The following is a 24,476-nucleotide window of genomic DNA, read 5'->3' on the forward strand; positions in this document are numbered from 1 at the left end:
TGTCAAATAAATAAATAAATAAGCTTTTAAAAATAAAAAATAAAGCACTCATTAGACAAATGAACACAGGAACTAGGGAATGCAGGGGGCCAGGACCCTTGGCAGGAAGCAAAGGAGACAGCAACAGCTGAATCTGGGCCCCCACCATACCTAACAGAGCTACAGCTCTGTGGACAGGATGACTTCTGGGCCCATCCTCTTGGGGCCCTGGCTCTGCCGGGGGAAGTTGAGTCTGTGCAGTTCCTCGGAGATCTCCAGGAAAGTCTTGCCTTTGGTCTCAGGGAGAAAGAAGCCAGTATAGATGGCCCCACAGACACAGAAGGCGAGGAAAGGCATATAGAGAAAGTGGGACAAGCCCTCCTGTAGGTGTGGAGAGACCCGGAGACCTGCTGTGGCCCAGTTCAGCCGCCAGATGGAAGGCTTCATGACAGGTGGTATTGAGAGATTCGTCCCTCTTGGTTCAGATGAGTCCCAACCCCACCAGCCTCCTGGTGGAGGATGGAGACCTCCAGCAGGGACTCTGCTGCTGACAGAGGTAAAACCTAAGACAGGGCCCCGGTGTTTGGGGGAGACAGGGGAGGCCTACCTTAATGAAGGGAAACCCCAGCCCGACCAAGAAGAGCAAGGTCCACACGAGCGCGCCGCCAACCATATAGGCAGCAGGCCTGGATTTCTGGTCAAACAGCTCCGTGGCCAGGATCCCTGTCACTCCAGCTAGAAGGAGGAGCAGGGACAAGGGGCTGCCAGCCAGAGCTCCCAGCCCAGCCTTCCCCCCACCTTGTCCCTGACATGGGAGTGGGGACCCCCTTGTCCTCTTCTCTGGCCATTCCCTCCCAGAAGCCTCAGCGCAGGTAGGCTGGGGGGAGGGGCATGCAGGTGACACAGCATTCACAACCACCTGTCATGAACACAGACAACTGAGTTCCTTCTGCAATGCCAAAGCCCGGTGTTCCTTGGGCTCACTCACCGGGGCCAATGCCAAAGCTGAGGATGAAGGCAAAGATGCAGGACATGGCCAGGTAGGGCATCCAGGAGAAGGAGCTCTGTAGTAAAGGAGCAGAGGGGGTGCAGTGAGGTGGAGATCAGGCTGCCCCAAGTTACAGCACTCGTGCCCGCTCCGTCCCCATCCCACACCAGCTACCTGCAGGCATAGGGCCACGGTGAAAATACTTCCCCAGCAGGTCATCAGGCAGTACCCGCCTATCAGCAGCACGCGGCGGCCGGACCTCTCGATCAGCACACACTGCAAAGGAAGGGAGGCCTGGTCACTGACCCCTGCACTGGAGGCATGCTTCCCCTGGTTTAAGGGAGAGCAGTGGGAAGATGGGGGCGGGGGCGGGGACTGTTAGGAGCTGTTGATTGCTTCAGGAGATTAAGGCATTTTTTAAGATTTTTGAGAGAGAGAGTGTAAGTGAGCAAGTGAGAGAGCAAGCGCAGCAGTGGGGAGGGGCAGAGGGAGAGGGAGAAGCAGGTTTCCCGCTGAGCAGGAAGCCCAATACAGGGCTCAACCCCAGGACCCTGAAATTACCATCAGATCTGAAGACAGAAGTTCAAGTGGCTGAGGCATCCAGGTGCCCCTATTGATGTTTTAATTATTAATTTGGCCCCTCCCCTTCATTCAGTTTCCTCATCTCAAAATGGTGTGTTAAGTGCACGGTCAACAGTTGGTGTTCAATAAATGCTAGCTAAGTCGCCCCATTTGAACATAGTGACCTGGAGTGGAAAAGAGCTCAAGGTAGAGGACTTCAGTCACTGCCCACCACCCCCCCCCACCAACCCCCAAAGGCTGGTAGAGGGTCAGCCCAAGCCCATGACAAACTCACACTGAGGCAGGCTGCAAGCAGCTCACAGCTCCCAGTCCCCAAGACTGCATACTGGACCTTCTCCTCAGGGATCCCCGCCGCCTGGAACACTGAGGAGGCGTATGCGTACACCTGGAGACAGAGAGCAGAGGGCCAGGCTGCCAGAGGCCTGCAGTCTGCAGCTTTCTAGTGGCCTGCAGCCTCCTGTCCCAGGGAGAGGGGAATGAAGCACAGTCCTCACCGAGTCGTTCCCGCAGAGCTCCACGGCACTGCCCAACACCACGAGGCTCATCACCTGCCTCCGCAGGCCGCGATCTTGGAACAGCTCCCACGGGCGCCGGGTGCGCTGGTCCTGGCAGGCGACCCGCTCCTCCTCCAGCTCCTCCAGCTCCCCCACCACGTCTGCAGTGCCCCGCAGCCGCTGCAGGGCTGGGGCAGGGGTAGAGGGCGCTGAGCCCCATCCGTCCCTCTTTGGTCCCCCATAGTGAGCTCCCACCCCCAACTCCGTTCATCCTCTCCCCCGGCCCCCTGATCATATGGGGATGATTTTCCCCTTTCCCTGTCATTTCAGGGCATCACGGACCAAAAAAGGCTTTAGGAGCTTGGGGTTCTGCAGAGACATCAGACTGGACACAACTGCAGCAGATTGCCATTATTCAATGTCCCCAGTTCTCCATCCTCCCCTGCATCCAGGCCCTCTGCTAGGTGATTTTTGCAGCGGCCCCAGCCAAAGGGGCAAGTACCTATTCTACCCCTTGACACTGAGCTGTGTCATATGACTCGCTCTGGCCAATAGAATGAGGTTCTAGGGAGGGTATGCAAATTCCAGCCCAAGCCTTAAGAGACCTTGCTCATTTCTTCTGCTCTTCTACCACCATCATAAGAAGGTGTGGCGGGGCTAGCCCACCGGTTCCAGGAAGAGCAGAGATGGCCCAGCTGGGACCCTCCTAAATTAGCCAATGCCCAGCAGACTGTGCGAGAGACCAAGAGCCGCAGAGCCACCAGCCAGGTGCAGACATCAGCGAATCCCAGGGAACTCAGAAGCTTCAACTAAGGGATTGCTTCTTTGGCTTGCCACTGAGGTATGATTATTAGGCAGCAACAGAAAACTGATGAATTAACAGGTGCAGGTGCTACCATACTAGGACCTGTAATCTATGGTACAATTCCAATACCAGGCAGAGATGGAGAGGAGGCTGGAAAAATGGACACCTGGGTGGGTAGGAAGGGCAGTACTGCAGAAAAAGGAAAACAGATCTCATGAACTCCTGGGCTCTAGGGAAGAGATCCTTATGTGGTGAAAGCATGAACTGATTGCTTTTCATTGATTATCCTAAACTTACTGTAAGAAAAACATGAGGGACACCTGGGAGGCTCAGCCAGTTAAGTGTCTGCCTTTAGATCAGATCATGATCTAGCCTGGGATTGAGCCCCGCATCAGGTTCTCTTGCTCATCAGGAAGCCAGCTTCTCTCTCTCCCTCTGCTCGCCAAACCCCCTGCTGGTGCTCTCTCTTTGTCTATCAAATAAATCAATAAAACCTTAAAAAAAAGAGAGAGAAAGAAAAACATGACCTCAAAAAGACCTTCAGAGAGAACAAGATTTAATTAAATTTAACTTATTCTGGAACTCAATAGGTTGATTTAATTAAAAGACAAAACAAAACAAAAAAACATCTCTAGCCCCACCAATTAGCAAAAAGACTTTCATGTGGGGACGCCTGGGTGGCTCAGTTGGTTAAGCAGCTGCCTTCGGCTCAGGTCATGATCCCAGTGTCCTGGGATCGAGTCCCACATTGGGCTCCTTGCTCAGCAGGGAGCCTGCTTCTCCCTCTGCCTCTGCCTGCCACTCTGTCTGCCTGTGCTCGCTCTCTCCCCCCCTCTCTCTCTGATAAATAAATAAAATCTTTAAAAAAAAAAAAAAAAAGACTTTCATGTGAAGTTACAGCCTGAAAGCAAATATCAAATCCAGGGGTGCCTGGGTGGCTCAGTCGTTGGGCATCTGTCTTCAGCTTAGGTCATGATCCTAGGATCCTCGGATTGAGCCCCACATCAAGCTCCCTCCTCTGTGGGAAGCCTGCTTCTCCCTCTCCCACATCCCCTGCTTGTGTTCCCTCTCTCGCTGTGTCTCTCTCTGTCAAATGAATAAATGAAATCTTTGTAAAGAAGGGGCGCCTGGGTGGCTGAGTGGGTTAAAGACTCTGCCTTCGGCTCGGGTCATGATCCCAGAGTCCTGGGATCGAGCCCCATATCAGGCTCTCTGCTCGGCAGGGAGCCTGCTTTCCTCTCTCTCTCTGCCTGCCTCTCTGCCTACTTGTGATCTCTGTCTGTCAAATAAATAAATAAACAAAACTTAAAAAAAAAATCTTTGAAAAGAAAAAAAAAAGGAACTCCTGCATGGCTCAGTGGGGTAAGCCTCTGCCTTTGGCTCAGGTCATGGTCTCAGGGTCCTGGGATTGAGCCCCACATCAGGCTCTCTGTTCAGCAGGGAATCTGCTTCCCCTCCCTCTCTGCCTGCCTCTCTGCCTACTTGTGATTTCTTTCTCTCTGTTAAATAAATAAATAAAATCTTTAAAAAAAAAAAAAAAAAAAGATCAAGTGCAGAGCCCTGCCAGTGAGCCATGAACTCAGGGTAATGATCAAATTAAGGGTGTGGTTTAATGCCAGTGCCTCATAGACACTCCTGGCAGGAAAAGGGGCATTTGAGGGACTTAAGGGTGTTGATCCCCAGCAGCCTACCATGCCCCAAATTCCAGTCATTCAGTCTCAAGAGGGAAGCATGTCCCAAAAAGACTTTTGGGTATGGCTTTTGGGCACATCAATCAAATACATAGAAAAATCACATCGTTTCTCAAAGAATTATATTGACAAGAGCTCCATACACCGGATGAAAAGGGAACGAGACAACTGGAAATGTAAAAACTTCTGTACCTCAACTTTCTAGGAGTATATTCGCAATGCCCTCTTCAGAAGGTGTCAAGGATGGATATCTCAGAGGGCAGAAGCTAGAACCAGGGGACACCATGGCCTCAAAGCCCCTCCCAGGGGACAGAGCCAGAACTTGATCATGGAACATTCCCTACCTGCAAAGCAGGGAGATTTGGCAGCATTTTCCGAGGGGCACCTTAGCGTTAAGGACCGGTGACTGCTTGACTCCTCCTCTTTGAAATGAGGGTTAGGGGCACCTGGGTGGCTTGGTGATTTAAGCCACTGCCTTCAGCTTGGGTCATGATCTCAGGGTCGTGGGATCAAGCCCTGCACTGGGCTCTGCTCAGCGTGGAGCCTGCTTCTCTCTCTCTCTCTGGCTGCCTCTCTGCCTACTTGCGATCTTTCTCTGTCAAATAAATAAATAAAATCTTAAAAAAAAAAAAAAGAAAGAAATGAGGGTTAGTTCTGGTTATACTGTCCTACTTTCACCATTGTGTGTTGAGTTCAGAGAGGCAGACGACTTGTGTTGTTAGTTCCTAGGTCTCTGGATCAAGAGAAGCCACACAGAGACTTGATGTGATCTTAAGATCCTGGACTACAAGACGGATGCCATGACTGGGTGAGACAAGGGGTTCCGGCTGACACTGAGCATGTTTCGCATAGGGGAAGGACATCAGTAATAGCTGTGGAAGGTGCATGAGTGCGCGCTGGTCCTCAGCTCTCTCTAAATGGACATCCCTTGCCATGTGAGAGGAGAGGCCGTTGATCTCCCCATGCCTTGACTTTGGACTCAGGGACACAGCTGATGGGCTGTTCACGGGCATGGGGAGCACAGATGTGCAAAATACTCGTGCAAGTAGATCTGCTTTCTTGGTCCTCTGCCATCACTGTAATAAGAACATTCCCGGGGTGCCTGGGTGGCTCAAGTCATGATCCGGGGTCCTGGGATGGAGCCCACATCGGGCTCCCTGCTCAGCAGGAGGCCTGCTTCTCCTCTCCCACCCCCCCTGCTTGTGTTACCTCTCTAGCTCTCTCTCTCTCTGTCAATTAATTAAATAAAGAAATCTTAAAAAAAAAAAAAAAAAGAGAGAGAGAGAGAGAACATTCCCAGGCAGGCCCACTGGTACCAAGAGAGAGGAGAGAGGCGTGTATGGCAGAACTGAACGGGCTCCAGTCTGGACCAGCCTGGACTGGCTCATCGGCCAATTCCCAGACACCAAGACTGCTGGCTGAGATCAGCAGTCATGCAGCCTGCCCAGCAAGTACATGAGTAGAAGACGCCCTAATGGATTATGTTAAGCCAGAGACTTTTGGTATTGTTTTGGGGCATCATTATCATGGCCGTAGCTAATGAATCAGTCCATCAGCACCCAGGTGACACAGTGTTTCGTCCTGCAAATGCGGTAGAGGGGAAGGGCTCTCCTTTGGCACCGTCACGCTGTTCCTGGATGTCAGAAGTGGGGTCTGCTCTGTCCTGCAGCCTTGGCACTTAGGACAGCCCTTTGGTAAAAGGTTTGTTTTTTTTTTTTAAGAGATTTTATTTATTTATTTGAGAGAGAAAGCGAGCATGGCGGGGAGGAGCAGAGGGAGAGGGAGTAGACTCCCCGCTGAGTGCAGAGTCAGAGGCTGGCTCTATCCCAGGACCCTGAGATCATGACCTGAGCCGAAGGCAGATGCTTAACTGACTGAGCCACCCAGGTGCCCTGATAAAGAGTTAAGATGCGCATCTGGGGGGCTCTGTCAGTTAAGCGTCTGCCTTCAGCTCGGGTCATGATCTCAGGGTCCTGGGATCGAGCCCCACATGGGACTAGCTGCTCACAGGGGAGCCTGCTTCTCCTTCTCCCTCTGCCCCTCCTCCCCACTTATGCCCTATTTCTCTTTGTCTCAAATAAATAAATAAATAATATCTTAAAAAAAAAAAAGACTTTTGAAGAGATGGGTGGATGGCACAAAAGTGAAGGTCAGTTTTTTCCTGATAAACCCAAGAAATGGGGATTCACATGCTCTGGACAGATGTGTCCCTGTGTCAAGGGTGGTCTGGGGACCTGAGGTCGGGGACTCACCTGCCAGGCAGGCCTCGGTGTCTCCACGGTCAATGAGTAGGTAGCGTGGGCTCTCGGGGAGCAGAGGGAGGGAGGCAAGCTGGAGCAGCCCAGGCACCAGGCAGCTGGCCAGCAGCAGGGGCCAGGCCCCTGGGTCACCCAGGAGCTCCCTGGGGAGGCAGAAGAGAGGAGGGACCAGGTGCTTCCTTGCCAGGACCCTGCACACTTGCCCCGTAATCCCCCCCCACCTCCCCCCACCCAGTCCCCTGCCTGTCTGCCCTCTCAAGGGCAGAGGACCTGTGTTACTCTTTGCTTCTTTCTAACCAGCTCTGGGTCTGGACACCAAGATCCCTCCCATCCTAGGTAGGATCCCAGGATAAGGCAGGGCCACGGCCCCACCTTATCCATAGTGACTCCTCTGCCCAGTCTTTCCAAACCACACTGAGGGGTGGTTTGACTAATACCCGTTTTGTGTATCGGCCAGATGGGTGTGGACAGGATTTTAGTACAAAGAGGATTTCTTAATTTAAAGAAGCAATGCCTTAATACACTTCGTGGATTGAAAAGAAATTTAGGCGAGGCCTTTTTCTGGCATCCCTCAAACCACTCAGGGCACAGGGAACCAGAGTGCTTACCTGAGTCCAACCACCTGACCTATCAAGATCCCCAGGGCAGTGAAGATGGCTGGGGTCATGGCCACGGCTCCTCGAAGTTCCTTGGGAGCACTTTCCCCCAGGTACATGGGCTGGACATTCATGCTCAAGCCTAGATGTGTGCATAGCCACGGAGTTTCAGAGTACTTTCTTTCCCAGGAATAGATAACTAATACAGAGACCCCTGGCTGTGTAAACAGTAGTAAGTCAAGAGGGGATTTGCTGATGGGTGTCTCTAAAAACCCAGGTAGGGCGCTAGGGTGGCTTAGTGGGTTAAGTGTCTGCCTTTGGCTCAGATCATGATCCTGGGGTCCTGGGATCGAGTTTGGCACTGGGCTCCCTGCTCATCGGGAAGCCTGCTTCCCCCTCTCCCGCTGCCCCTGCTTGTGTTCCCTCTCTCGCTGTGTCTCTCTCTCTGTCAAATAAAGTCTTTGGGGGAAAAAAAAAAAAGCCCAGGTAAATATGCTTCTACACATGACAAGCCCCAGAAACTGAGGAGCCCCTAACAGGCTACTTTGCCTCCACAGGGACAATCTGAGAACTCATCCTGATATCTTTGTACCTTAGCTTGCCAGGAAGCTCCTGGATTATAGTGTGGCTCAAATATGGGGCCTCTGTTAGCACAGGCTTGGGAATGTTCTTATTCACTTATTCACTTTTCCAACTTTCGATGTCCACTTTAAGGGTTCGGTTATATGAGCCTTTTGAGATAAACCATCTTGCAAATAAATAAATAATCATTTTGCAAAAGGAGAGGTGGGCGTGAAAGAAAAGTGTGAAGAAAGAGAATGCAAGCATGGATGAAATTAATCAAGAGAACACAAACGAATAAATGGGCTACATGACTGAGTAGGAATAGGGAGGCAGGATGGGCTACCCCCCACCCCCGCCCCGAATACCTGCACTGATTCCCATGAGCAGCCTGCCCAGCACGATCATCTCAAAGGAGCCTGCTCGGCGGCTGAAGCCAAACAAGGTGGCCGCGGCCACCACAAAGACGTTATTCACTAGGAGGGACTTCTTCCTGAGGGGAAGTAGAATGCAAGCAAGAGAGGCTCAGGTTCAGTCTGGGGGAGGGGGGACTCTTCCCAGGGACCCTTCTTTGCAGCTCCAGCTGGCCCCAATCAGACCTGTGTGTGCGCATGTATGACCTGCATCAAGAAGTCTAAGTTAGGGGTGCCTGGTGGCTCAGTCGTTAAGCCTCTGCCTTTGGGTCAGGTCATGATCCCAGAGTCCTGGGATCCAGCCCCACATTGGTCTCCCTGCTCAGCAGGAAGCCTGCTTCCCCTTCTCCCACTCCCCCTGCTTGTGTTCTCTCTCTCTCTCTCTTGCTGTGTCTGTCAAATTAATAAATAAAATCTTAAAAAAAAAAAAAAAGAGTCTAAGCTACACAGACAGAAATGCCCGCATGTGGTGTGCCTTGAAGGGCATACTCCCACATCCCTCCCTCTCCTGACATACTCCAAGTGACTGTCCTCTCTGCCTACACCACGGCTTGAAATGACAGTATTTTCAGATGAAGCATCGCTTTCCCACTCTTCTGTAAGATGAGGGGCCTGACATCTGATTTCTCCGACTCAATCAAACCATAGAGAAGAAGAGCTGGGACTTTCAGAGTAAGGGAAGAGACACCTGGAAAGCCAAGTACCGTCCTCTCACATTTTCTCCCATGTATTATAGTCATTTTTCAGAACTTTCAGGATGGAAGGGTGGCCCATGGCTAGTTCAGTGGGACAGTCTGCAGCCCGGGGAGTGGCCACTAGAAATGTCAGCGGCTTAACCGTGCCGAAGCTTCGACTCTGGGATTCCTGATACTGAGCGCAGAAGTGCTGTCACACAGGGAACTCGGGAGAGCCGGCTTCTGCCGGGGAAGCTGGATTCTAGAGGAGGCCAGTGTTCTGCCCAAAGCCAGCGGCACATTGGCGAGGGAATAAAAACTAATCTAGATTGCCTGGGTCTAGAGAATGGAGAATGGCACAGATTATAGCAAACGTGGTCCACGGGGGACTCCTGCTGAAAACCAGATAAGGTTTCCTTGGTGCTGTAAATTAATAAAGTACTTTGGGGGTGGGGTATTTATTTGGTAAATGCATTTTGCTCCATTTCCATACGCAGACAACACCGAAAACTTTTGGCTTTCCCCTAGCAGGGGCAGAAGTATACCTTTACTGACCTGCCTGAGGACAGAGCAGCTCCCCACCTGGGGCCACAGTCCCCATAGGGCGTCTTGCTGGCCCACTTCTCTGATGATTTTACACTGAAAGGACGGGGACAACGGGCACCAGAAGAGTCCGCTGTCTTGTAGGGCACAAGCATGGCAAAGACCAGACGTTTCAAGCCGCCGCATCAGGGAAGTTCCCGAGGCTCCCTGGACTAACGCCCATCAGCCTATTTCCTCCAAAGGGCATGAGAAATCACGGCCCTCCCTCTAAGAAGGATGATCAACTCTCAGAGAGCTCGTTCCCATTTTGGAGAGAGAGCACGGACCACCCTGGGTGTCATGCTCTCACACACAAACCAGGTGATTTGAAAACGTGGCGGCTTCGAGGGGAGCTCAAACACGGACAGTACATGGACAGTGTTCTCCAGTGGGTCCACGCGAAGTGCGAAGCGCTCTGCCACTCGCCCCTTTAGACCTAAGAGAGCCTACAGTGCTCCAAGTGACTGTGGCGGGTGTCTAAAAGGAGAGTCACAAGGCAAGACCTAGAATTTTGGAGCAAAGCCACTCTCCTTCAGTGAATTATCATCCTCTTTAAACAGCTTTTTTTTTTTTTTTTTTTGAAGATTTTATTTATTTATTTATTTGACAGACAGAGATCACAAGTAGGCAGAGAGGCAGGCAGAGAGAGAGGAGGAAGCAGGCTCCCTGTTGGGCAGAGAGCCCGACGTGGGGCTCGATCCCAGGACCCTGGGATCATGACCTGAGCTGAAGGCAGAGGCTCAACCCACTGAGCCACCCAGGCACCCCAATTATCATCCTCTTAATTAGAAATAACCTTGGACTTGTCAGTAGTGCCTACACCAGACTCTGGGATCACACACTGTGTCCCATAGGACAATCCTTCGCTAAGGTAGGGTGTGCCTAGTAGCACTTAGTCACTATTTCAGTGATGCCCCACATGGGCTCCAAAGGTTTGCATGAGCAAGTTACTCATGTCGGCATGCCTACTTGACCACTCTGCCTGCTTGACCATTCCGCTGCCCTTCTCCCAAGGCACCCCAGGGGTCAGAGCTAATTCCTTCTTTTTTGCAGGAAGAGCCCAAATTTACCAGCAGACATGGAACTAGACGCCAGGAATCCTCCCTCCCTCAGAGCACAAGGCTCCTCCCTCTACCAAATCGGCTTGGAAATGTGACTCTGTGATGAAACTTCTGGCAGGGTAGGAGGCTGGGGCAGTTGAGCGGACCTGGGCCCCTAGGGGCTGTTCCTTCTCCCACATTCCTCAGCCTACAGACTAGGGCATCCCCTTATCAAGGGTACACACAGAAAGTACTTACCTTCCCAGCAGGACAGCCAGGGGCCCAGTAAGCAAGGCTCCAAAGAGGCCCCCCAGGGGGTACAGAGACACAATGAGGGACCATACAAACAGAACCAGGTGGTTGGGCAGTGGCTGGCCGGTCCGTAGCCACCATGTCTCGTTGATGAATTCCTGAATGGGCTTTGGACAGAGATGCCAGTTAGCCTCCCAGGAACAGGCCCAACAGGCTAGGTCTTCTCCCCAACAGGTCTCTGCCTCTCCAGAGCAGGCACCCAGGCTTCCCCCAGCCATATTGCTCCCTGGCTGTGGGGGCAGGGACAGAGTCTCCTGAACTCCTACTCTGTGAGTACACCAGGCAGGTCTCCTTCACATATGTCTCCAGGAGCCTAGTGCTGGCCAGTCTCTGTCTGCCCCACAGAGTCCACGATCACCCCCTGGGGCCTTGGCTTTCAGCCCAAGAACCCAACCTCAGGGCTTGCATCAGTGGGCCCCTAGCTGACTGGCTTTCTGTGGGACTTGGCCAATGGTGAGCACCAGTAGGACATGAGAGAGAGCGGAGGGGTGCCGGCGTCCAGGTCATCTCTAGCTGGGGGGGGTCCCCTCAGGCCAGCTGTGACACTCAATCAAACATCACCACTCCTCTCAAGAGGTCCTATGCCACACGTCTCTTTCCTTCTGGTTTCGGTTACTGCTCCTTCCACGTGTCCCTTTGGGGGCAGGTGTGGTAATGACTCTGGCGTCAGTGAGCTCTCCCTGGTCTTGTGTGCTCTCTGCCACACTCAATCTGTAAATTGTCCCTTGTGGCATCTAAACCTACCTGACTTATCTGGACTGTACCATCTGCTTCCCTGGGACCCCGATTTTGACGGCCCTTAGAGGTATTCTGTTAGATACACGTCACTCTGCTCGCTGTTTACACTCAGAATTAGGACCAGATTGGTGAAAGGACTTGCTCATGGCTTTAGCCACAGGTCAGGGCTGCAGAGGGTGGTCAGGACAACCCAATCCTCCACCCCCAGAGCTGCAGTTCTAGCTAAGTGAACAGAGGCCACAGGGTGAGGAATGACTGCACTGGGGCAAGTCCCGGACACATTTCAGGGTCTGACTGGTCTCAGGCTCCCAACAGGATGTGAGGGAGGATGTAGGGAGGGCAGCGGGTTGAGGGGTTGGACCAGCTCCCCTCGGGTCAGGCCGGCTCAGAGTAATGGGTGTCAGCCTGGTGCCTCCCAGGTCCCTCCCGGGGAAGGACCATCTAGGAGAGCTGGGAATCAGGCCCAGCCTCTCCCGCCCTTGGCTGGAAATCCATTTGGTGGATTAGGAGTCTCTGAGGCCAAGAAAGTCCCTTGGGCCAGGTCAACACCATGTGCTGGGGGCACAAGGACGACTCAGACACTGAGAGCAGTGTCCCACACAACCGGCACACAACCTCAGTGGGGACAGCCCGCTCGAAGGGCTGGGGAGGGAGGGGCAACTTCCACCTGGGGTTGGGGGGCTGCTGTCGCAGGAAGGTTTCAGGATGGTGATGGTGTTTGGGTGGTCCTTGAGGGGCTTCTGCAGGGGCAGCAGAGAGGGCTTCCTAAGCAAAGATGCTTAGAGAGAGAGCTGTGTGCATTTGGGGAGCTGCATTTAAATTGCTTTGCTAGTGGGGTTCAGGGAATGAAGGCGGGGGTCAGGTAGACAGGTTCTGATCTAAGGAGGCTTTGAATTTCAGGCGGATGAGACTGTTCTTACTCCTATAGGCATCGGGGAGCCACAGAATGTTTCTGGGCAGGGGAGTGCCTTGGTCAAACTTTCAAGGCCAGTGAAGAGGCAAAGCCAGAGGTCCAGGAAGGAGAGACAGGGCCTGAACTGGAGTCATGGCAGAGACACAGGGAGAAACGGCTAGCCAGAGGTAGTTAGGAAGGGCTCGGTATTTGGGGGCAAGGGGCAGAGTCAAGGCTGGTTCCCCCGCTAGGCAGACAGTAGAATTATCCGCTGATATCAGGGACCCAGGAGGACATCCAGGTTCAAGGGAGGATGTAGAGCTGGGTTTGAACCTGCATCTGTGGGCCATCTCAGTGAAGGTGGATGCATGGGGGGTGGGTACCACAAAGTGGATGCCGGCCTGAACCCCACAGCAGGCAACTGTTAGCCTTCCCCCACACCTACTGGGATGGGGATGGCAGGCACAGAAAATACATACCAAAGTCGGGGCATTGATGATGGAGAGGTTGTAGCCAAACTGAAAAGTACCACCAATGCCAGCCGCACAGGTGGTCAGGAGCAGGACCCTGCCCTGAATCTGAGGAGAGAAGGGAGGACACAGAGTGACCTTTAATAGCCTCCACCTCCCTCCCAGGGCTGCAACCTGCCAATCACAGCACTGCAATCTAGTTGAACTATGCAGTGATGTTTCCACTTTGTAGATAAGCCAACTGAGGCAAGGAGAGGAGGGGTTACCTAGGTCACATGGCTGGTGGGTAGCAGAGGAACCCCAGGCTCTGCTCTCGAGTCCCAGGCCCCACTGCCCCCTCACCCTCCACCCTCTCCTCCATCAGCATCTTCCCAAAATAGACAACAGGTCTGTGGCCAGGCTGTCCCTGGGCAGGCCTGCCTGCTGTTGTTCTGGGGCACAATGCTCTGGGCTGGGGCCCCAGGAGAGTGAGGCTCTGCCCCTAGCAGGACTAGAGCTCCCCAGCCCCAGGGGCTGGCCCCAGCAAAATATTCTCCAACAGAGAGGCTGCGCCTCCTTCTCTCACTTGCCAGCCTGTTTCATAGTAAGGCTAACAGAAGGGCCACATGGATCTGTATGTGTGGGGACTTGTGGGGCATATGAGAGTAGCCACAACTGGTGGCCGTGCTTGGGTCCCGCTGCCAACTCTGCCCCTCCTCCCTTGTCCTCTCTGAGTCACTTCTTTACTGGACCTGGAGATGATCATGCCTACCTCCAGGGTGGGGGGATAGGCAGCCAAGGTACACATGCGCCACACATACTTGGTACAACAGAGGACAGTTTTCATCCCCATGCAACACCCTTGAAGATGGAGAAAGAACGCTCCAGAGCACCCAGCCATGGGAGCTCAATGCTAAGGTCCTGTCCCCTTAGGTCAGTATATTTTTTAGGGATGCTCAAATTTCTTTTTAAAAGACTTTATTTATTTATTTTTTGTGTATGTATGAAAGAGCACAAGCAGAGGGAGAAGCAGGCTCCCTGCTGAGCAAGGATCCCTTCTGGGGACTCGATCTCAGGACTCTGGGATCATGACCTAAGCTGAAGGCAGCGGCTCAACCAACTGAGCCACTCACACGTCCCTCTCTTCTAGTTTTTAATGACAAAAAACTACATGCTTATTAAAATGCTCGAAAGTTTAGTAATGCTGAAAGTTCTCCACTGACCCAAAGGCACAGCATTGAACTGCTCCTCTCAGATACTTTCCTAGGCATGCACAAAGTAGTTGACTACACAAAAATCAAAACATTGATCTTTTCCTAGTAAATCATACTGCCTGTCTTGTTCTAGCAGATCACCCTGCAAATCTGAAATCCTACAAGTCAAATGTATGACTTTTTAAGTACTCTCATACCAGTTTCATGGCGGAAGGATGTTTGGCTAAAGATTTCCCAAAGAACTTCCAGAACCTGATGACTATTTATTCATTTTATCAAACACCCAGTGCCTGTCCCAGCTAGGAACAGTGCTAGGGAGCAGACCCAGCTGGGCAAAAAACCGATGTGCTTTCTCCATTTGGTGAGCTACCATGCTGACAACGAGGAGGCTGAGGAAGGGGCTCTGGGGTGCAGGATCTTGTCAAAGATCTTGCCACAGGTCTAGAGACAGATCTATCAGAGGACCTGCCCACAGTTCCCTGAGGCCTAAATAACTTCCTTCTGGAAGCCAGAAGAGGGAGCCAGGCGAGGGCCCAGGACTCCGTCTAACTGGAGTCACGTTGAAGCTCCACGTGGGCTGCATGAAGGTGCGCCTAAAGATTGGTGGTGGGTGGCGTGGATGGTCTCTTCTGGCTGCCCCCATTTCTCTGTGAAGCAGAACATCAGGACAGGGCTCAGAGGGAGCGTGGAGGAGGAAATGAAGGTTGGGGATGTGGCGAGGGTGGGAAACAGTCGTGAGAGGGAGTGAGGCGACCAGGACTGCAGTGCCCAAGGGCTGCTGTCTCTGCGGGCATGTCCGACCTACCGGAGGACTCCAGAACAATGTGGGCAGCACGAGGGCTGCTCACGTGGGATGCGGCCCAGCCACAGTTCCTGCAGACAGGTGACCCCATGCACCGCTGCACTGGCCTCCTGGCCATTCCTGCACGTGACCTCCAGCTTATGTTCCCCAGAGCCCAGCACCTAATTCCACTGGACAAACAAGCACCAGCTACTTTTACACACGGACACTTCCGCTAAACCTTCTAGAGTGGCTGCGCCGGTACATTCACGCTGGTTTGCAATCCCTCGTCAGAAACACTGGGTCAGGGCGTGGTTCGGAATTCAGAACTTTCCGGATTGCAGGACGGCATTGAGGAAGCACACACTTCTCTAGCATTCGCTATGACACCGGGTTTGCGATTCAGAACTGCCGCTGCCGTCGCCGCCCGACCCGACGCTCAGGTGCGCAGAACCGAGGGTGACGGAGTCTTTGCTGCAGGACCCCAGAAATGTTGGGGAAGCGCATGCGCAGTGGACGTGGTAGATGCGCTTGGCACCTTAGCGGCCCCGAAGCGGATGCGCAAGCGCAGTGGGTGTTGAAGGCAGCCCAGTGAGTGAAAGACTCGCGCAAAGCGCGCCTCTGGGCAGAGTGCGCACCCTAGACACCTGCGCAGGCGCAGAGGGCGGTTAAGGGGTATGAGGCGCTTCGGGCCGTCACCGGGGAACGAGACCCAAAAGGGCAGGTGGTATTCTTCCTCCATCCCGCCCTTTCCGTAGCTTTGAGGCTGAAAAGCCACACGTTCCTTAGTCGACCGAGCCTGGGGCCCATCTCTGCAAACCGGAAGGGAACTGTGGTCCGAGGTCACCATGGCCTACTCCTTGCAGTCGCCCCGTGAAGTCCCAGCGAGCTGCAGATTCACCCGAAACCCTGTCCTGGCCTCTAGTCCCTTTTCCTGCTGCAGTCTCCGGTGTGATGCCGGTCCCTGCCTCGTTTCCCTCGGACCTCCGCCGCTGCCCCTCCTGACCCCTCTCCCCTGCTTCCTTTTACCCCCAACAAGCCCCCCCTGCCAACCACCAGGGCACGGGAGCCCCACCCCTGCTCCCACGGACATCCCCGCCCTCCCCCAATCCAGGTGTCCCCTCCCTTGACCCAGTGGAGGGACAGAATCAGAAGGGACTGAAGGGCAGACCCACCAGTCTCTGGAGCGCTCTCATCCGTCAGTCCTGGCAGAGCCAGTGATTTGGGTGCAGAGCGGAGAACCGGTTTGGGGTTGATGGCATGAGAGGCTGACCCTTGGAGGTGAGGAACCACAGGGTCCACTGGACCTGGTTAATCTTTTATTTCTCAGGGCTTTTCAGAGCCTGCGTGGAATCCAGGACGTGGATAAAGGCCAAACCGAACCAGACTTGGCAAAAACACTCTTTGTGGTCATAGAAGCGTATACCCGAAAATGACCTTAGGAAGCCCTTTGAGAAAAGACTGTGATGGGACATAAACTAGAACGGAGACTGCAGTATCTTTCTTGCTCATGCCTGGTTTTTGTTTGATTTTTGCTGCTCTGAATTAAAAAAATAATAATACATTAAATTTTTTTTTAGAGAGAGAGAGGGCTCAAACTCGTGAGAGTGAGGAGGGGCAGAGGGAGAGCATTCCAAGCAGGCTTCCAGCTCAGCACCCGCCCAACTGGGGACGCCATTGCAAGACCCTGAGATCATGACTTGAGCCAAAATCAAGAGTGGGTTGTTTAACTGACTGAGCCACCTAGCAGTCCCTGCTGCTCTGCTCTAAAAAAAAATTTTCCTAAAAACATTGGAACGCATGGTGGCTCAGTCTGTTGGGCCTCTGCCTTAGGCTCAGGGGAGGATCCCAGAGTCCTGGGATCAAGCCCAAGTCCCTGCTCTCTGCTCAGCAGGGAGTCTGCTTCTCCTATTGCCTGCTGTTCTCTGTGCTTGTGCTCTCTTTCTGACAAATAAATAAATAAAAATCTTTTTAAAAGGTTTTTCTAAAAACACCATGCGTTATTAAGGAAAAATACAATAAAGTAGTAGCAGTTGCTAATTGCATGTGTTTTCTGCACCTGTTGCAATGATCATATGGGTTCTACTATACTGTTTATGAGCTCAGCTACATCAAGAGTTTCTAAGGGTAATTAATCCTTTAATTCTTAGGATAAACACAACTTGCTCATAGTGTTGTCACTGTTGGTTTCAGTTGCTAATATTTTATTTAAATTTCTTTTTTTTCCCCCCCCTGCAAATAGCTGTGCTGGTCAGCTAGGGCTTCAACATATTTTGAGGTGGGTCACTCAATGGGCCTGCTTGTATTCACCCAGGGGGTAGGTGGTCACCGTGAGCCCTTCTACCCTACTCAGGTGTCCATTGTGCAACCTGGTTGCCTAAAAGCGGCTTCTACAATAACCTCAGTGTAAGGACCTATTTTTATATTTTAGCTAGAGGCTTTCATTGAGGTTAAACAAAAACCTTGTTGTTTAACCCTTAAACTGTCCCTGCTCCCATTCCCCCAGGAGATTCACTTAGAAACAAGTCCCGGAAACCACTCCAGGTAACAAAGCCCAGATACAAGGGTGGGTCAGGCCAGGTAGAGAACATCTGATCAGTGGGAGGGATGCATACTGTCTCCCTGGTTACCAAAGAGTATGGGCCCCGCCCTTTGGGAGCCTTTTGGGCACCAATCCCAACCAAGGTGATAGGCTGGGTCAAATGTCTACTAGGGTAAATTGTAATTCAGTTGGTCACCTAGCATCACTGTGTGTGTTACAATCTCATTGGTCACCTGTGCGTGGCCAGGCTCGACTGCATGGCCTTTGCCCTTAAAAGCTAGTCTTTGGGGGTGCCTGGGTGGCTCAGTGGGTTAAAGCCTCTGCCTTCAGGTGAGGGATCAAGCCCAATGTCAGGCTTTCTGCTCGGCAGGGAGCCTGATTCCTCCTCTCTCTCTGCCTGCCTCTCCACCTACTTGTGATCTCTGCCTGTCAAAAAAAAAAAAAAGTTAGTCTATGAAATGGGGAAGGGTCACCCTCTCTTGTAAGAGGTGCGTCCCCGAATGTTGGGTTAGATTCTTGATGCTTGGCGCGAAATAAAGCTTTGCTTGACCTTCGCTTTATATCAGTCTCGCTCCTTTAATCACGGACCCGTTATTGGTGCATAACACTCAGTATAAATAAGGATAAAACACGCAGGTTTCTTATGAGGATTTAATATCATTAAAACTAAAAATCAAGTGGCACCTGACTGGTTCAGTGTTAGAGCGTGCAACTCTTAATCTCGGGGTCATGAATTTAAGCCCCATGTTGGGCTTGGAGCCTACTTAAAAAATAATAATAATAATAAAATTATAAAATTGGGGCACCTGGGTAGCTCAGTGGGTTAAAGCTTCTGCTTTTGGCTCAGGTCATGATCTCAGGGTCCTGGGATTGAGCCTCACATCGGACTCTCTGCTCAGCGGGAGCCTGCTTCCCCCTCTCTCTGCCTGCCTCTCTGCCTACTTGTGATCTCTGTCAAGTAAATAAATAAAATCTTAAAAAAAATTATAAAATTAAAAATCTATGTTAAAAGATAACCATAAAAATGTGAGACTAAAAGCTACCATGTTGGAGAGGATGTCCACAAGCATATCACCAAAAAAGTACTAGTATTCGGAATAAAACAAGACAATGGGCAAAGTCTCTGAACCAGGAATGTATAGAATATAAACGGAAGTGGCCAAAAAAACATGAAAAGATTCTTGCTTGTTTCAGCAATGAGGAAATGCAAACTGGATTGACAACAAAATATTATGTCCCACTCAACAGACTGGCAGCTTCATTCTGACAATACCAAGGCAGTAAGGATCAGCTGGAACGCTCACTGTTGATGAAAATGTAGATGGGTTCAATGAGGCTGGAGAGCCATCTGGGCATATCTAGAAAATGGGAGTTGCAAACACCTGGCAAGCCAGCAAATTCCAACAGTTCCTCTCCTAGGTCTGCCTGAAAATAAGAACTCTTAATCCCATTCTCAAGAACTTCTGTTCACAAATGCAGCATACTGTTAACAGCCCAGATGTCAGTCATCTGTGGTTTGTCCTGAGAATGATTTGTGGTTGAGCCGAGAATGCCGGTCATCAGTGGAAAGTGATGAGCTAGAACAGCATTAACATAAAGTTAGGTGACTCCTAACAAGGCATGAATAAAGTTGCAGAAAATTGCACAGACTATGAAGCCTTCATAAAAATTTTATTTTTATTTTAAAAGATTTTATTGTTTTGTCAGAGCGAGCACAAGTAGTGGGAGTGGCAGGCAGAGGAAGAAGCAGGCTTCCCACTGAGCAAGGAAGCCCTTTGAGGGACTCCATCCCAGGACCCTGGGATCACAACCCAGAGTCATAGGCAGAGGCTTAACCCACTGAGCCACCCAGGCATCCTGAGGATTTTATTTATTATTTTTTTAAAGACTGGATTTTTTGGGTGCCTGGGTGGCTCAGTGAGTTAAAGCCTCTGCCTTCGGCTCAGGTCATGATCTCAGGGTCCTGGGATCGAGTCTCGCATCAGGCTCTCTGCTCGGCAGGGAGCCTGCTTCCTCCTCTCTCTCTCTGCCTGCCTCTGTGCCTACTTGTGATCTCTCTCTGTCAAGTAAATAAATAAAATCTTAAAAAAAAAAAAAAGACTGGATTTATTCATTTGACAAAGAGAGAGAGCACAAGTAGGCAAAGCAGCAGGCAGAGGGAGAAGGAGAAGCAGGCTCCCCGCTGAATGGGATCCTGATTCTGGGCTCAATCCCAGAACCCTGGGTTCATGACCTGAGCAGAAGGCAGCCGCTCAGTGACTGAGCAGTCCAGGCAACCCTTAATTACTATCCTTGTCAGGAAGCTTGAGGTTTCTCCTCAGCAAACATTAACTGGGAGTTTAATCTTGAGTATGAAGGTTAAGGTGTGAGCAGTGGGTGGCCCCAGGGCTGTATGCTAATCCTCTCGGCAACTGCCTAGTGGGAGGTTTCAGTATCCTTTGCAAAGGAGTCACTGATAGTGAAGAAATGATTGGGGTTCGGAGCCAGCGGTGAAGAAAGAATTCTTGAGGCATCTTGGGTGCAAAAAGGTGGTTTTATTAAATCACGGGGACAGGACCCATGGTCAGAAAGAGCTGCACTGGGCTTGTGACCAGTGGCTGATTATAAACTTTCAAGTTAGGAGGGGGTTAAGTCTGTACAGAATTTGGAACCAAGGTTTCCAGGACCTTGAGAGGCTAGGGGCCATTAGGAAAAGGTAATTTATTATGGTCTAGTAAAGCCCTAGTCATGAGATCCTTCAGATGTGCTTGGGGGACAGTGCAAATGTATATCTTGAGGAGAAGAGATAAAGGCCGTTTCCAAAGGAATTTAGATCTTAGAGGATCCTGGGGGTTTGGGCCTTTTGCCCTTAGCAAAGTATTAACGTATAGGTTGCTGAGCTCCCAAAGGAACGTTACTCTGTGTCAAGGACTCGGCAATGGGCTGTAAGTAGTAAGGAATTTTTTTTTTTTTCTTTTTGGGGGGAGTGTAGAAAGAACACCACTTGACTCTTCCAGCCCTTGGGTTTCTGCATCTGATTCTCACCTAGTGGGTCTCCTGAGAAGGTGGAAGTGAGGGGCAGGGGAGGAGGGGTAACCTGCCACAGCCACCAGCCACTCACAAAAGACACTTACCAGGGGCTAGTGTAGATCAGGGGCTGGCCTCCAGCTGGGTGCAACTGGGTATGAGGCCACGCCTCCATGCCCCCTCCTACAAGCTAGAGCCTTTCACTCTAGAGATAGAGAAACTCAGGCCCAGAGTGGGCCTGGATCTGCCCCGGCACTCAGCAGGAAGCAGGGAGGAATGATGCTCACACTAAAATTAATGAATACAGGGCACCTCGGTGGCTCAGTTGTTTAAGGTCGGAGCCCCACATGGGATTCCCTGCTGGGCAGGAAGCCTGCTTCTCCCTCTCCCACTACCCCTGCTTGTGTCCCCTCTCTCGGTATGTCTCTTTCTGTCAAATAAATTTTTAAAAAATTAAAATAAAATAAAAATAACCAGTACATGCAACAATGTGGATGGAACTAGAGGGTATTATACTAAGCAAAATAAATCAATGAGAGAAAAACAATTATCTTATGATCTCACCTATATGTGGAATTTAAGAAACAAGGCAGGGGATCATAGGAGGAGAGAGGAAAAAATGAAACAAGACAAAACCAGAGAGGGAGACAAACCATGAGAGGCTTTTTTTTTTCTTTAGATTTTATTTATTTATTTGCCAGAGGGGAGCAAGAGAGCGCGCACAAGCAGGGGGAGCAGATAACAGAGGGAGAAGCAGGCTTGATCCCAGGACCCTGGGATCATGATATGAGCCAAAGACAGCCTCTTCACTAACTGAGCCACCCAGGCGTCCCAAGAGACTCTTAATCATAGGAAACAAATTGAGGGTTGCTTGGGGCGGTGGTGGTGGGGTGGGGTGGTGGGTGGGGGTAACTGGGTGATGGACATTGGGAGGGCATGTGGTATAATGAGCTCTGGGTGTTATATAAGACTGATGAACCACAGGCCTATACTTCTGAAACCAATACTACATTATATGTTAATTAACTGTATTTAAATTTAAAAAATAATAATCAATACAGAAAAGCCAGTACAACTCCCTTGGAAGCGCCTGGGACCCACCTCTTGCCTGCCGGCTCTGCTGCCCTTTACTCCCACCTGACCTGTCCCAGAAAATACCTCTGCCTGTTGTCCCAGCTCTGGCGCGGGCGGGGCGGGAGCTACCAGAGATGGGGCCTCCAGACCCCCATTCAGCCTGCCCCGCCCTGCTGGGTTCCCGAGGTTTCCCCGATGCCGCCGCCACCCGCTCTGGCCACGAGGGGACGACAAATCCCAGGTTGTGCCGTTGCTGGCTCCTCCGAGCTAGCGCCTTTCCCCCTGAAACCGGTGCTCAGTTTGGACCCAGAGCCCCTTGGCCTCTCCTCCAGGGCTCAGGCCAGGAGAAGGCCAGGCCATCACTGGGACTGAGTGGTGCGTGGACCACTACTAGTCCAGGCTGAGGTACCTGGCACGTGACTTAGGGCTGACCCGTTTTGGGCCTACCTCTTAGCCTCTCTGGGCCTCCATTTCCCAGAAGTTCTGCAGAGTGGGCTTTTAACTCCTGGTTCAAGGCCACTCAAAGGCCCTTCCTCCTTTCAGTTTTTCCTGTTCCTCCCACCTGGACTGGCACCTCTGCCCCATCCCAGAAGTCTCCCAGGGAGGTATGGGGGCAGAGGTTGGCAGACCTGCTGACCTTGGACACCAGGCTGAGAGAGTGGCCGCCGGCTGTCACCAAGCACAGCATGGCAGCCACAGGCCTGGCTGCAGCCAACACCCAGTGGGGCTTCTGCAGCTCCAAGAGCTCCCTCCTCTGTCTGAGTCTCTGTCTGCTTACCTGTAAAATGCGGACATCATAACCCCTGGCCTGCCCACTGCACAGGCGTTGCGTCTTCAGGCCCCTGTGTGTGTCTGTGGACCTTCCCTGCACTGAGCATCCTGAGGACAGGCCTTCTTTTCACCCTCACACTTGTCCCAGACAGGCCCTTGGCTGTGTGAACACGGAGAGGGCAGCAGCATAGTTGGACATCCCCAGTGGGGGCAGGGGTGCAGAAAGCAAGGCCCGCAGGCCCTACCCCTGAATCCTGCTTCACCCTCTTCCTCAGAGCTGGCAGGCATCCATTCTGGCTCTGCGTCTCATTTCCAATTTGATGGTTCAAAGGAAGAAGAGAAGGAAGGAAGGGAGGGAATGAGGGAGGGCCGGCGGATCACAACCAGTCAAAGCGGCTCCTCCTGGCCACCTTCTGATATTTGAGGACAGGACAATGAGACCCTTGCGGCTAGGAAATTTGAAGCCATCGTAATTAGAAGGAAAGAATGTCCTTGCGGTTGGCTGCTTGAAAAATACAGCTGTGTCCACATCTGGAGGGGAGGGTGGGAGGTGGGGGGGCGGGGGGGGGGGGGCCGGGGGGGCCACGGGCGGGGGGGGGGGGGGCGGGGGAGGATGTGGAAGCTGAAAAGGCAGCCCAGCCCTTCCTGGGTACCCCCTCACCCCTTCCTGGACCCCTCCCCCCACCTCCATTGCCCCGAGGGGTCCCTGCCTGACCTGCCGCAGCACACCATCTGGCCACATGCTTCTCAAGATGGAGGGATTTTTTTCTGGGTTTTATGATGTTGGGCGGTATTTGTCAGCTTTTATGAATGTAGTGTTTGTTTTGTTTCAGTTCTCATTTGAAGTCAGTGTTCCCTCTTGCCACCAAATCTTGCCATTTTCATTTTGCTTTTGTTTTGTTAACGAGGCCCCAGTGGCTGGGGTAAAACCAAGGGCAGAGAAGTGGAATTCTGGTGGCAGGGCCACAGTGCTGACGGGCCACAGCCACAGGCAGGCAGGCCACAGGCAGGCCACAGGCCAGCACGGCCTGATGATCCTGTAAGGAGCAGGAAGACTGTAGGACAGTGTGGCCCCGGTTCCGCACACGCACGTCAGGGCCGCACAAACCACAACTACGTTCTGTGTGCTACCCACCAACCCACCCCGCCCCATGTGCAGACAAGCAGCACACACTCACAGGGCTCTCCCGTCTTTCTACGGCGCCTTGCGCTCCTCCTGTCTGGGTGAACGGGCATTGTGGCCCTGCCATGCCGCTGACTCTGACAAGCGGATTTCCCGCTTCTCCCAAAACACCACCCACAGTGCTGAGCCCCAAAATAGCAGAGTCCAGGGAGAGGCTCTTCCAGATGCTCTGGGGACTCCTCAGTGGCTGGCCGGAGGTGGCTTTGACATTCCGGCAGTGGCCACAGAAGGAAGTGGGAATTAAGGGCACTTGCTGAGGATCAAGACAGCTGGGAGGGGACCAGCTGGGAAAGGACGCGCCCATCCGGCCATCTAGGGTCAGACACAGTGACCCTGAGGCCCAGGCAGAGAGCCAGGCACCCACACCACTCAGCAGGAGAGTGTCGCAGTATTGCCGGACGTGCTTCTGATGCTCATGACACTCCAGAAGCCCAGAGATGGCAAAGAAGTTTTGCCTCCAAACTCTGGCTGGAGAACCGTATGAGGCTGTGAGATGCTGGCTGGGTGAGGGGGTGGGGGGGCTACCTTCCACAGGCACCCGCAGGTGATGTCCCTCACTCCCCACGCTGAACACCCCTGTGCCTTATGATAAGATCTAGGAGCAGCTCACTGCCACCAGTCCTTTCCATCCGTCCTCATGGTGGCAAAGTCAGCATGGACATCTTGGTGTCTTGGTTCCTCTCTCTCTAGCTGAGTATCCTCAAGTAGGTGACTTAATCTCTCTGAGCCCATTTCCTCCTCTGTAATAATAACCTCTTTGAGGGGTGCCTGGGTGGCTCAGTGGGATAAAGCCTCTGCCTTCCGCTCAGGTCATGATCCCAGGATCCTGGGATCGAGCCCCACATCGCATC

General features: G+C 52.2%; 1 protein-coding gene across 6 annotated transcripts in view; it reads right to left on the reverse strand.

Moving 5' to 3' along the window:
* SLC2A11 (solute carrier family 2 member 11) overlaps positions 1 to 16,304 on the reverse strand; it is a 23,089-nt gene extending 6,785 nt beyond the window's left edge. For 2 of the 6 annotated variants that reach the window (XM_059408965.1, XM_059408964.1), the window contains exons 1-12: positions 16,225 to 16,304; positions 13,085 to 13,183; positions 10,922 to 11,082; positions 8,323 to 8,447; positions 7,406 to 7,535; positions 6,792 to 6,940; positions 2,044 to 2,231; positions 1,824 to 1,934; positions 1,142 to 1,243; positions 968 to 1,043; positions 587 to 714; positions 151 to 360 (exon numbers count right to left, since the gene is read on the reverse strand). In XM_059408965.1, the coding sequence (XP_059264948.1) occupies positions 160 to 360; positions 587 to 714; positions 968 to 1,043; positions 1,142 to 1,243; positions 1,824 to 1,934; positions 2,044 to 2,231; positions 6,792 to 6,940; positions 7,406 to 7,535; positions 8,323 to 8,447; positions 10,922 to 11,082; positions 13,085 to 13,183; positions 16,225 to 16,245 (1,491 nt within the window). In that variant the 5' untranslated portion in view covers positions 16,246 to 16,304 and the 3' untranslated portion in view covers positions 151 to 159. Of the gene's footprint in view, positions 1 to 150; positions 361 to 586; positions 715 to 967; positions 1,044 to 1,141; positions 1,244 to 1,823; positions 1,935 to 2,043; positions 2,232 to 6,791; positions 6,941 to 7,405; positions 7,536 to 8,322; positions 8,448 to 10,921; positions 11,083 to 13,084; positions 13,184 to 16,224 lie in introns of those variants that run through there. The other 4 variants (XM_059408967.1, XM_059408966.1, XM_059408970.1 and 1 more) reach the window with 4 other exon arrangements.
* Between the last annotated feature and the right edge of the window lie 8,172 nt (positions 16,305 to 24,476).

This window comes from Mustela nigripes, chromosome 8 (assembly GCF_022355385.1).
Source record: "Mustela nigripes isolate SB6536 chromosome 8, MUSNIG.SB6536, whole genome shotgun sequence".
In the NCBI taxonomy this organism is placed as follows: domain Eukaryota; kingdom Metazoa; phylum Chordata; class Mammalia; order Carnivora; family Mustelidae; genus Mustela; species Mustela nigripes.